General features: G+C 34.0%; 1 protein-coding gene across 7 annotated transcripts in view; it reads right to left on the bottom strand.

Annotated features, from left to right (window-relative positions):
- Positions 1 to 13,497, bottom strand: part of RABGAP1L (RAB GTPase activating protein 1 like) — a 693,841-nt gene that overhangs the window by 216,661 nt on the left and 463,683 nt on the right. For all 7 annotated transcript variants that reach the window (XM_036844645.1, XM_036844610.1, XM_036844603.1 and 4 more), the window contains 2 exons: positions 12,999 to 13,124; positions 10,651 to 10,794 (listed from right to left, as the gene is read on the bottom strand). In XM_036844645.1, coding sequence (XP_036700540.1) covers positions 10,651 to 10,794; positions 12,999 to 13,124 — 270 coding nt within the window. The remainder of the gene's footprint in view (positions 1 to 10,650; positions 10,795 to 12,998; positions 13,125 to 13,497) is intronic.

Raw genomic sequence — 13,497 nt, 5'->3', positions numbered from 1 at the left:
AACTGATTTTGGGGGAAAAATAATATCTGGGACAAGAACTGGATAATATTTCTAGATAGGTGAGTAGGCAAAGTAATATCTTCTAAAGATGACCTATTTTTCAGAAGCCTGATAATTTTATGTATTTCAAGGTTGACTCATTGTATCTGAATGTGTTTATTTAGCACTATTAGCTTCAACCCAGTCACTTATTTTAAGCTGTTTACATTTCAAGTTGAACACTTATTAATTAATAGATAATTAGATAATAATGTGCTTTATTCTATTGCATAGAAAAAAAGAGCATTTAAATTAGAGGTTTTATCAGTACTGCCGGATATCTATCGTTCATCTTTTTACAAAGAGTCATATAATAATATTAACAAATAATCTTATCAATAGATTTACAGGAAGACAGATTCTGAATACTAAGAATGCACTAATTTTTCTCTGTATTAAGGATTCTTATGAACAAAATGGTCTCTTGCCTATCTGTCAATTAGCATAAACAAGAGAACTAGTCAGAAGTAGTATGTGCCTACTTCATTGGGATGTTGGAGAACAACTAGACCATGACTACTAAATGCTGTAAGAAACAACCACCAGACTGTGACACAGCCCAAGCTGCAACTCAATAGGTCAATGAGCCAGTGGAACGTGCAGGAAATTGTTCTATTCAATTATGGAAATTTTTCTGGCATTATTCCTCACAAAGAAGAGCAAAATGGGCTATATTACTAGGACATGGACAAGAAGCAAAATGTCAAGTAGACTTTTAAAAAAATAAGAGCTTCTGAAAACCCTGGTGAGACAATCCAAAAAGCAGGAGACCAGAATGTTCCATTATGCCTCTTTTTTTAACCAATGCAATCAGCAATTCTAGTAGTGGTAGCTGGTTATTTTATGTCTAGATATGATTGCTCTGGGTAAATAATGTAAAGGTCAAATCATTGTTTGGTTAAAAATGCCCAACAATGGATGCTGATGGTAAAGTACCTGAAAAGGGAAGCTAGAGAAGAATATCAGGAACATCAGAAGAAGCCATTTCATGATGAAAATTCTGCTAGATCATAGAAGGAGCAACTGAGATATAAGGTAAACAAATTCTTGGACTGAGAGACCTCAACCGATGTTGAGAAGCGATAAGACTCCAATCTTTAAATGAGAGTAGATAATGGGGATTTCTTAAGAGAGGCAAAGATCACTGGTCTATTTGCTATGGAAATGGACAAGAATAATCAGACTATCAAAAAAAACTATTTCTAATTGGCCAACTATATGAGGAAGATGAAGGGCAGCAGTCTGTTTGGAGAAGGTAAGAAGAAGTGGGACAGTGATGTAAAACTTTTAGGTAAGTGTGTGGCCCAGAATTACTCCCCAGAAAAGCCTGCCAGTATCCTGTCCTCAAATCTTCGAGACTTAAAAAGGGAAGCCTTAAAGTTTATCAGCAAGAATTGGGTATGAATAAAACTGAATGGTAAGGGTAAGGAACTACTCTCCAAAAAAAGGTCTCATTTCCAATCTACTTCCAGCTGACACTGTATGATAGAGTTTCATCTCTACTGTACAATCTAAATAATTTATAAATCAGAGACTGTTGATATGAATAATAGCAATGGAGGTCTTTAAACTAGTATTAGTTAGAAGATGCTTTCACAATCCAATTTCCAGACAATGGGAAGCATTCAAATACTTTATATTGCTTTGCAGATAATTATTAAAATAATTTACATAGAATGAAGTTACATGTTGCCTTTACTCAAAACCCTACTTGAAAAACTATATCATGAAAATGATTTGGAACACTGCTACCACTTCAACCCTGAGGGCCATAATTGTTAAGATTATACTCTATATTAAAACTGTGCTACTCTTCATTCTAATTAAATAAATATCTATGGCTGGATAATACATTTTTGAGATGTAATTTTGAGATTGATAATACAATTTTGAGAATAAATATGTATTTAATAAATATTTATCAAATGCCAAATTTCAAAGCAGTTAACACTAATAATTTCAATCCATGAAGTATATGCACCTAGAAATGTTTTGTTTTTCCAGATCCACCAGTGAGCCTTCTCCGAAAATCTGCTTCCATGTAGAGTTCCTGTTGAGTGGGCTGTAGGTCATGTGACTCCCCCCAAGGTTAACCCTTATCACAGAATATTGGACAAGAGATGGACGACTGGCCTAAGGTGACCCATACCTTTGACCCATGACTATGCAGGCTTATTTAAAATACGAGCAGGACCAATTAGGTTATCCCTCAAGAGTTTTATCTTAAAAATATAAGGAGCTTGCCAAGAGCTGTTGATCCAAGAGCTGTTGACCCTAGAGCTGAAAGGTAATGGCAGACTTTTCTGAGATATTTTAGGCCCTGTACAAACAAAGCTACAAAGATGTAGGTCATGAAAGAAGGGAGAACATCCAATTCATAAACAGCGAGAGATCAATACAGATGAGTGCACGGAGTTTCTGTGGCACCTGTCCTTCCTGAGGTCTACTTGCTCATTTTTTCCTGGGTTCCCTCTATATTTATAATAAACCCCCACTGTACTTGAGCTACTATGTCTGGATTTCTGTTTCTTAAAATTTCTTAACTAAAAGAGAAGGAATTCCTAAATATATTTACTTATTTTTTTTCTCTTAAGAATCAAGGGCACAGTTATTTTTCGGCCCATAGGATTTCATAAAAACGTCTACATGAGGACAATAAAAATAATTTTGTCCATTAATTCTTCATTCCTACTTTCCTTCAACAGATATTTCCTGTGTGTCTACAAGTTGACTAGGTATACAGTAGGACAGACATGGCTTCTCTTTTCAGAAATGTATAATCTAGTAGAAGAAATAGGTATTTGAAAAGTAATACACAGTAAATAAATAAATAACCACCAACTACAGGGTGCTATCAGAGAAGGTAAAAGGATGCACTACTTAAGAATGGGTGATCAGGGAAAACTTCTTAGAGGAAGAAACATTTAAACTTAGACCTGAAGGAGTGAGCCAGCTAGAATGAAGAATATACTGTAGGCAGAAGGGAAAGGCTACACAAACATTTTCAACCTGAAAAGATCTTAAGTGTTTCAGAAACTAAAAGAAGGCCAGTGTTGGAAGTACAGTGAGTAAGGGGAAGACTGACCCAGGGACACCACTGTGGAGGAAGGAAGGGTAAGATTACAGACCAAGTGAAACAATTTAAGTTTTATTTAGTGGGAAATCACTGAAGCATTTTCAGCAGAGGAGTTACATGACCTGATCTGGGTTTTATGAAAATTTCTCTGGATGCTGTGGAGAATAATGGGATAAAAGAAAGTCAAGTGGTAAGATGAGTTAGGAGGTTACTGAAGAGGACATGAAACTGAGGAGTAGACACATTTTGCTTTCAAAACATATTTTGGAAGTGGACTTGATAAACCAGTGAGTACAATAATATTTTCCAAATATGTTCAATTGGAAATTGCTCAGAGATACATATATACATAGCATACATATAGACATACATGGGAAACGTATAGACATACATGGGAATGATAAACACTGAATGGTTCCTCTGAGGAAGGCAAAAAGCAGGAGGTGTGATCAGGAAGAGGTAATAATATACAAAGCTAACGTTGTTGGTATTGTTTTATTTCTTAACCAGAGAGGTAGACACAGGAGTTCATTGTATGTCTTTATGATTTTTTGGTATGTTTAATTTTTTTATTATTCTCTTTTAAATTTTTATTTTGTATTGGAGTATAGTTGATTCACAATGTTGTGTTAGTTTTAAGTGTACAGCAAGGTGATTCAGTTATGCATATACATATATCTATTCTTTTTCAGCTTCTTTTCCTATATAGGTTAATACAGAATAGTGAGTAGACTTCCCTGTGTGATACAGTAGGTCCTTGTTTGTTATCTATTTTATATATAGTAGTGTGTGCATGTTAATCCCAAACTCCTAATTTATCCCTCTCCCCGCCACCTTTCTCCTTTGGTAACCATAAGTTTGTTTTCTATGTCTGTGGGTATGTTTTAAATATTTAATCATAAAAATAATAGACTATGTTTAGTTATTTTGTTCAGTCCATGTATATACAGTTTAACTGCTATGAGTGTTTCTGCAACCAAAAATACTATAAAGTAACTTTAGTTATTCCAATTTATGATGAACTGAAAGATTTTTATTGGAAAAAAATCTGTCACCCCACAACTTTAAGTCAGTGATCTTTGTTCTGATTATGAGAACTAAGCACTCAACAACTAAATACTATGGGTTACTGAACAGGTTCAAGGTATATAAAGTCTTTGTGAGTCTTCGCAGTAATGTGAGTCTGATATTATTGAAGCAAAATACCACTTCTATTTTTAGCAGTAAATATGTAGTTGTATTTTAAAGTACTAGGTTTAACATGCTTATTCCCCCATTGATCATCTTTCATAATTATTCCACCCTCTATATTTCTTATTTAAAGATTGACCTTAAATGTTCCCAGGGGCACCGAAACCTGCCTCTGGAAAAACACTGCAGAGAATTTGTAATCCAAGCGCTTCCAGAACAAAGCACATAACAGTAACATTCCCCGTTCACTCCACAGCGTCATCTGTCTCCAAGATGCTCCCTGAAGCATGGAAGCTACACAACCAGCCATCCTTCCCTCTCACTACTACCTTAAATGAAAACATGTAATCAATAACACTTACCCCAGATGTTCCATCAACACATCCTGTTTTCTCTACCTTTGAAACCTGTCCAGAGTTCAACCACTTTTCACCACCTCCACTGCCGCTGCTTGGTCCAAACACCACAGATTACCTCAATTGTCTCTAACTGGTCTCCCACGTCTCCCTTCAAATTCTCCCCACATCTTTTTTCAACAATGCAACCGGAGTTCAGGATAAAACATATATCAGAGCATGTCATTCCTATACTCAACCTGTCTAGTGGTTTCCCATCTCAGTCCAGTAAAACCTAAATTCTCTACCATGGTCAGAAGGCCCTGTTAAGATCTGCCACATTTCTCTTCTTTCCTTTATCTTTCTCCATAGCATTTAACACCTCTGATATACTGTATATTCTACTTAGTCATTTGTTTCTTGTCTGCCTTTTCCACAAGGATAAAAACTTAATGAGGGCAAGGGTTTTATCTGTTTTTTATTTACTGTTGTATCCCTGAACTTGAATGGTGCCAAGCATTAGTAGGAGTTCAATAAACGTTTGTTGAATAAATGAATGAATGAATATTCCTCTCAAAGTCACACGAAGCACAGATAGTCATTCTGCCATTTTTTAACTTGAGGTTTCTGCCTCTTTCTGTAATGTCAAAATTAACAAAAACACAAGAAAGAGCTGTAAGACAACTGATGTGAGAACCATAAAGACCCTAGTACGTAGGAAAGATATTAGCAGCCAGAAATGAGATTTTAGAATTTTCCTAGTCCTGAGGATTTCTACTGATAAGTAAAACATTAAAATAGCCTCTACAGTATTTATTGGTTAGTCAAAGCATTTTTTTCCTCTCTTGTGACCAATTACTATTCTTAAAGTTTTCAGAAAATTTTATGTTTATGTTCTTAATCTTCCTTATATCACCCCATTGTGATGTGCTTTAAATTCAAGGTATTACTTGATAAAGGTGTTAATGCTACTGTAGTAATCATAGTGCAATACATAAATGTATCAAACTAACATGTTGTGATACACTGTGATACAAGCTTACACAATGTTATATGTCAACTATATCTCAATTAAAAATTCAATGTATCACTATTTGAGGGAGGAGAATAGGGGTAAAGAGTAAAGATATTATACAATGAATCTATTCTTCAGATAACAGCTTTAGAAAACTGCATTGAAAGGGGGATTATACTTGGTGGTATTTAATCGGATATCCAGTACTGTCATTTTTTTTCTCACCACCCTAAGAAGAAAGGAGAGGCAGGAAATATACTCCAATTGAAGGGTCAATGATTTCCTTAAATTTCATGAAATACCAAGTTACTATATAAAGCTGAATATATTTGATACTCTAAAACCTGAACTATCTGGGAAGAGTCAACTTTAAACACCAGCTGTCAGTTATCTCGTCAAGACTAAAAGAAACACTGTTTTCCTTATGTCTTTTGAAAGAAGGTGGAAGAAAAAACACTTTTGGAGTACTTGAATCACTATAGTCAATAAGAAATAGAATAAAACTTCTATTAAGGTCAATGGCTAAATTTTTGGTTTTAGCAAAGAGGCGCCTCAAATGGGGGGAAAACAAAGGTGGTTAGAAAGGTAATAAAGAACCAACAGCTAGTTAACCCTCTCTTAAGAATCCCTAAAGTCGGTTGTTAATTGAATAAATTGAGAAGCAACTAAAAGGACTATACAGGTGGATGGAGCAGAATGGAAGGTAATATTATTAAGTAAATATTTACTACGTAGCAGACAGAGTGCTAGACACTTTAGATTCATAATTGCATTTAATCCTTAAAATAAACCCAGGAGCTAGGTATTGTTAGCTTCATTTTACAGAGAAAGAAACTAAGACATATATTGGTAAAGTAATGTGAAGAAAGTGATACAGGAAGGGTTAACTAAAAAGCCAAATATCTTAACGCCAATGTTAAGCTGTCTCTATGTTGCTTCTTCTATAACTGAATACATTGCTGAATTTTCCACATCAGGGTAACTGCCCTCATATAAGCACAAAAGTGATTTGGATCTTAGATCCAGCTCTTAGTTCCCATCTGTACGCAACTTCAGAGATTAAGTGAATGACTTCAATCACCAAATGAGGTTCATTTTGCTCCATGTTCATGAACACTAATCTGATCTAGGACCTGCCATCTACAAAAAAAAAAAAAAAAAAAAAGAAAAAAAAAAATCTGCCCCTGATCACAAGGAAGACTTTTACTGAACAAAAACAACACAAAAGGCAATGCTCAAAATACTTTGGAAAGCTGTTTGGTAGCATCTACAAAACCCTAGCTTACATATGCCCTAACCCAGAAATTTCACTCCTAGATGTGTACCCACTGAAATGCATACACACATTTACCAAAAGACAAGTTCAAGAATGTTCATAGCAACACTATTCATAATAGCCCTAATCTGGAAACGACCCAAACGCCCATCAACAATAGAATGGAAGAACAAATAAATTGTAGCATATTCACAAAATGGAACAAATAAACCATGCCTAGATGCACTATATGGATGGGTCTCACAAACATAACGATGAGTGAAGAAGCTAGATGAAAAAGAGTTCATATTGTATGATGCCATTTATATAAAGTTCAAAGCCAATTAACACTAATCTAGGTGTTAAAAGTCAGGATAGTGGTCACTCTTTAGAGGAGTAGGGACTGAGGGCAGGAGGGCTTATGAAATGCAGATAATGTTCTTTTTCTTTTATCTGGGTACTTGCTACATTAGCATGTTCGCTTTGTTAAAAATCAGCATGTTTTACACTAATTTTTGCATATTTTCTTTTATTCTGTTATATTTAAATAAAAGGTTCTTTAAAAAACCAATGTTTTATTCTTAGGGGATTAACAGCATAGCATTTACACTGTAATTAATACTTTTAGCCCTCTTCTTATCCCTCCATATAAACAGAGACAGATAATAAACATAGGAGGCTTTGCTCTTTAAAAAGATTTTTTTTCGTTTCAATTTTGGGCTAAATGTCAATTTACAGAGTTCCATTCATCTCAATATAAGAAAATGTATTTTCAACTCTAGTTTCAAATCCTGTTGCAATCCATCTTCACCAAACAAAAGAATTAACCCAAGTCACCGCATATTCAGCTTTAAGTAAATATTTTAAATAAAACTACCGATAACTAGTTTTTGATTCCAACTGCATTGCCAAAGTCTACTAAAATTCTTCCCTTTTCTGCTACTTAATTAACTTCATATTCTTAACCTCAGAATGAATGAAGAAATCCTTAAAAACATTTAACTTAGGAAAACATGAAATGAGGATATACTTTCTAAGAGTAAAATTTCAAGCTCAATGACTTTCTCATTTTGCAATAGGATCTTTGCGCAAAATACTCTGCAGGCCAATACATTGTTTTTGTCAGAATAATGAACTTTGAAAAATCAACACTTTTCCATCTAAGAATTTCCAAGCCTTCCATTTGTAACTCAATATTAATTCATAACCATCGAGATTTAAATTGTTTTCTTTAAAAAGAGAAAATATGATGAAAACAAATACCTATGGATGATTCTATTTAAGACTATGTTTCCATTTCTTCTTTTGGAATATTTTATCACATATGAAAGAATAGCCTTGATATAAATATTTTATTAACCACAAGGAGGAAACGGGCAAAGAGAAAACACAGACAAGCAGGAAATAAAAGTTTATCTAAAAATTTCCTTTGCAAATTAATCCTCTGACAAAGATGACTTAGTGGAAAGAACAAATATCCTGAAGCACACTACAATACTGTTCCTAATAAACTTATTTTGAAAGGCTATTTACTTTGTTGAGGGATGTTATCATTTATTTCCTTGGTTACCATGATGCTGTGATTACAACCTACTCCCTGTTTTGGAAAGCTATGCAACTTCCTTAAACAGTTGCAGAGTACAGGTTTAAGGGAAGAAAAAGTAGCATCTATGATGCTCTTATTAATTTTAATGAGCATTAAGATCTTTCAAACATTGTGATTATGAATCGCAGCTGACAACTGATGAGAAGGCTTATAAATTTACTTTTCTTTTCCCTACCATAAATGTTGCTAATTGTTTTAGCAACTGATATTAGAAATTCAAATATCTTCAAGATGAAATTTCCTGAGGAATTATGAATCTGGGTTCCAGAAGACCCATGGACAGTGCTCCAATGTCAGGTATGGCACCATTCAGGTAGAGACAATTTTACAAAGTCACTATACCAGTGTTACTACTTTACCAAAAGTGACCAAGAAATCCAATTTAACTGGTATGATTAAGCATATTAATTTCATTCTCTTTTCTATAATGAACAACACCGAACCAATCTACTCTAAAGTTAGATAATATCAGCAAAAAACATGAAGCAATGATATTAAGTATTTGCAAGCTCTTACTATATATAAAGATAAAACTGTTAAAGTGTCATGCCCCCACTTTTTCCTATTTTTATAAATACCATGAAATACTAAACTCAGCTCAGTGTGCAATAAGTAAGACCTACAAATATTTATCAAAACTAACTTTTAGTATCACCTTGTTTTAAGATTACAGAGCTCAATGAATTTGGTTTTACTTTCAAAGAATATTAAACTAAATTAGAGGAGTCAGAACTGTTCACCACACCCATTTGGATAATCAGGCAAAGTAGAGTTTTTAGTACAAACGTCCAATTTGCTTTGTGCATACTGTGATCACACCATTTTAACTTTGAATAAGGTTTTAGCTTCTAATTTTGCATTCTTCCTTTAGGTTTAATTTAAATAGGCATTTTAGGAACTAATTTGTAAGTAAGACAAATAGAATTAATGCGTCATCAGTCAGGTACTCTGGCTGTTACAATATTCAGAATTCGGGAACTTATTCTGTGTCTCTCAGCGAGTCACTCAACTCTTCTTTATCAAAATATGTTACAAATGTTTTAAAATCTTACATGTTTACAAAATGCTCTGCACCCTTCATATGTTGTGCTTCTGCCAGCTAGAACCTTTGAAGAGCAAAACCCAGCTGTGCTTGCATATCAGATGGTTACTGCAGTAAGTAGGCTGAAAAGTAACAGTTATGCTTTATATAGCTTATACGTTTTATCTTTTTAAACCTTATTTTTATAATGAAATTTCTAGTTCCTGGGGTGATTAAAATGGTTAGACTTTTCTTCTAAGAAAGAAGAAACTTTGTGTTAAAAAAGTAATACTGTAATATAAAACTGTCTAGATTATATTAAGCTTATACTTTTGATTACTCCAGCTTTTTACATTAAGACAGTTATATTTTTATATACATTTATATTCCTAATAAAAAAGTTCTTCTTATCCAGCAACTTTTTCATCACCACGAAGACAAACATTCTGATGGGCAGTATACGATGTATGTGTGTGTAATATTACTTACATCTTTAAAAGAGTAAAGTAAATAAATACAGCCATCTAAGGAACTAAAAACAATAAAGGAAACAAATATAGATACCTAAGGAATTCTGCAAACTAATTTTTGAAATATTCTACTGTCTAAACGTATAATTATATGATATAGAAGCTTTAGTTTATCACTTCTCAATTGTCTGGTAGGAGTCTCAAACAACACACAGGAAGAGATATCTTATGAATTGAGAATTTAATTACCATAAAATTTTCATTTATATTCACTCTTGGAGTATAATTACATTACCATTAAAAACACCTGATTCTAATTTCACTTATTTAACTTTAAAGGTCCTTGGTATTAGTAATGCATAATTACACAGATATAGGCTTATTGTGAATTTAATGATACAAATTTAATTATCTCATTTTACTTTGTAGAAATTATATATGCCTAACATTTTCACTTCTCACAAATAATAAAATTACAGTTAAAGTAGTCTTTACTAAAAATTCAAATAGAACTTTTGGGTCAGTATTTATGGCTTAATGTTCTTTTTTAAGGAAAAAAGAAAATGAAGAAAATTGTTAATCGTGTTAAGTAGAAACTATTTCCTATTTTGACTTAAATATGAGAGATGGGAGTCACTCTACCTCACAAAGCAGTAAGTCAATGATGTGGAAGACCATGCAGAGTGGGAACTTGGCAGTAAAAAGAGTGAGAAACCACTGGGATGCATACATATGAGCTTCCAGGTTCAGATCAGAAAAATGGCCGTGCAGGTCCGGTAACTGCTCCTGAAAGTCAAAGTGGAAAATTGTGGGGGGAGGAACACTGAAGATGCCTCATTTCCTGCCACAACTGCGATTTATGACAAGCTTCCTATGATCACTCTCAATTTACTACAGCATTTGTTGACTTTTATATAACTACATAGAAGTGATGATAGGAGATGAGAACTGGGCATATGACAGAGAGAGAACAAGAAAGACGTGCTATGAACAAATAACAAAAATCAACTCTTGCTCACTTGACTGTTCCTGTTTCTTGGGAAATGCTTGCTCTGACAGAACACCTGTGGTCTAGTGAGTATCAGGACTCCACTGTCAAGTCACAGCACTCCATTCAGGGTTGAACTCCTAACTAGCCAGAAAAGAAATGTATCTTTTCTTTGAAGACCATTTAGTATCAACATCATCTGGGTTCTATGATATTACTTCAGTACATTATGGTACTGAAGCCCAAAACATAACCATACTTTTAACAATCTATCTTCAACATATTAAAAATTACAAAGTACAGAAATTGTACAAGTATATAATGTATAAAATTGGATGTCTCCTAGAAAAACCCTTTATGCTAGCTCTTTTTCCCCAAGTTATACAAGTAAATGCTTTTCAAAAGCATGAAAGGCAAAGTATAAAGCATTAGCATAGCTATTCCCATAACTGAAAGACAAAGGCAAAGATATATAAAAGCCCACTTTAGTTTTGTTTTCATAAACAGACCACAGAAATAAAAAAAACCCACTTTTCGCACAAGATACTCTTTGAAAAACACCCCAATGTACCCATCAGGTACTTTTAATGGGGTATCGAAGTGGTCATTCAGTTAACAGACAAAAGTGCTAATAGAAAATGTATTTGGGTTTCTTCATAGTACCATGAACACGCCATTCATTTATCAGGTACTTTTATTTGACTCTCAAAGCTCTTAAGAATACTGACCTTTGAAAAAATATGAACTTTTTTAAATGAAAGGTAAACGAAAGATAAAAAATGTGAAGAATCCCAAATATTTACTTGGAAGAATTAAATCTCTAAAAAAGGAGCCCATTGCTTTTACTGTCCATAGTTACCAGATTCTTCTACACAGTCTTTTTCCTCCTCAATGCCCATCTGTCATTGTGCTTACAGTTCTTTTGACATCCTCCTCCCCCTTTATTTCTTCTTCACATTTCAGGTCTTCTACCCTCCTACATTCCCTTCTCCTAATACAGCTGTCCTTAACCTCACTGCCAACTCTCTGCCTTCCACTTCCCTGTTCTAGTCTTTGTCTCCTGTTGGCTTCACTTCCCCCTTAGACACCTATTGATCTCCTGACAGGTCATGTCAATAAGCTCTTACCAGTATCCTCTACTGCCACATCCCAGTAACCTTCCTCCCCAACCACTTTACTTTTCCCCAATATGGAATCAATCCATTCATGTATTTCCTTCACATTTCTCTTGGATTCCCAATACCTTTTATAGAGGAAGCCATATAAACATGTTGCATAGACCCATTACAAATTTAAGATTTACAACCTCAGGTGGAATTTCAAAGCTACTCAGTAATTCCTTTAACAGCACTAGACAATAATTTTGTCCTTGCTCACAATCCTTTTTATGACAGATATGTAAAAGAATACCTATTTCTCATACATATAATTTACACACATACATTATGAAATAGTTAACAACATTGTTTGAGATTTGGAAATTACAGAGGAAAAAATTTAAAGCATGTCCCTACACTACAATATTGTAGGTGGTTTTTAATTTCATCAATATCTTTCTGTCTCTTTAAAGTGTTCTCTACATGTGGATCTAAATATGGTACTGGTGGTAATTAGTACTGAGAAAAATCTTAAGTATTTCCGTTTTTATTATGTAAATATCTTCATTTATTTACAAATAATACTGGGAAATCTCTTTACTGACTTAATTCACCATATTCGCACTTCAAAGTGTATTAAAGTTAAATATTTTAAATGGAAGACTATTTTTATAAATGGTCAAATAGTTAAATAAATATTTTTCCCCCCCACCCCACCCACCCGCCCCTTAAATAGATATTTTATGATATTAAGACCACTGTAGATATTGGTCAGAAACCAAATCCATTTACCTTTTCTGTAACTTTCCATTAGATTTTCATAAACCATTATTTTTCAATTTTATTGGACTTTCCCTGTAAGTCAACAAATCCCTGAGTGATAAAAGTTCCTAATATTTATTTACCTGCATTAGTCTTTCCAACTGATAGAATTTGCAGTGAAGATCTTCAAAGTTGTTTTTGTAGAGGTCTCGTAAACCATAGTCATACATGATTTTCACCAAAACACAGAATGCTTGTTCCTCTGGCATCTACAGGAAAACACAGACATACAGAACATGACTGAGTGGCATTTGACCAGAATGTCAGAAACATTCCTTCATGTTATTAGTCCCCTGTATTAGTGGTTGAAGGCCACTAGTGAATGAAATTCTTCAGAGCCAGCTTTCTGCAGTGACATAGGTAAAACCTGTGTTCCAAGTTTCAAGCTTCCCCACTTGAGATGAATTTCCCTCTTTTGCTAATTTTAATCACCTTGTCATTTATTCGTCAAGCCATCTTAAAAATAGGTAATACAGTCAGATGATGTAAAAAATCAAAACAATTTAAAAGTATATAAAGGTTAAAAAAATTCTCTCTCGGGCTTCCCTGGTGGCGCAGTGGTTGGGAATCTGCCTGCCAATG

This window comes from Balaenoptera musculus, chromosome 1, assembly GCF_009873245.2.
Source record: "Balaenoptera musculus isolate JJ_BM4_2016_0621 chromosome 1, mBalMus1.pri.v3, whole genome shotgun sequence".
Classification (NCBI taxonomy): domain Eukaryota; kingdom Metazoa; phylum Chordata; class Mammalia; order Artiodactyla; family Balaenopteridae; genus Balaenoptera; species Balaenoptera musculus.
Note: the sequence above shows the minus strand (reverse complement) of the source record. Positions and strands in the feature narration are given on the sequence as shown.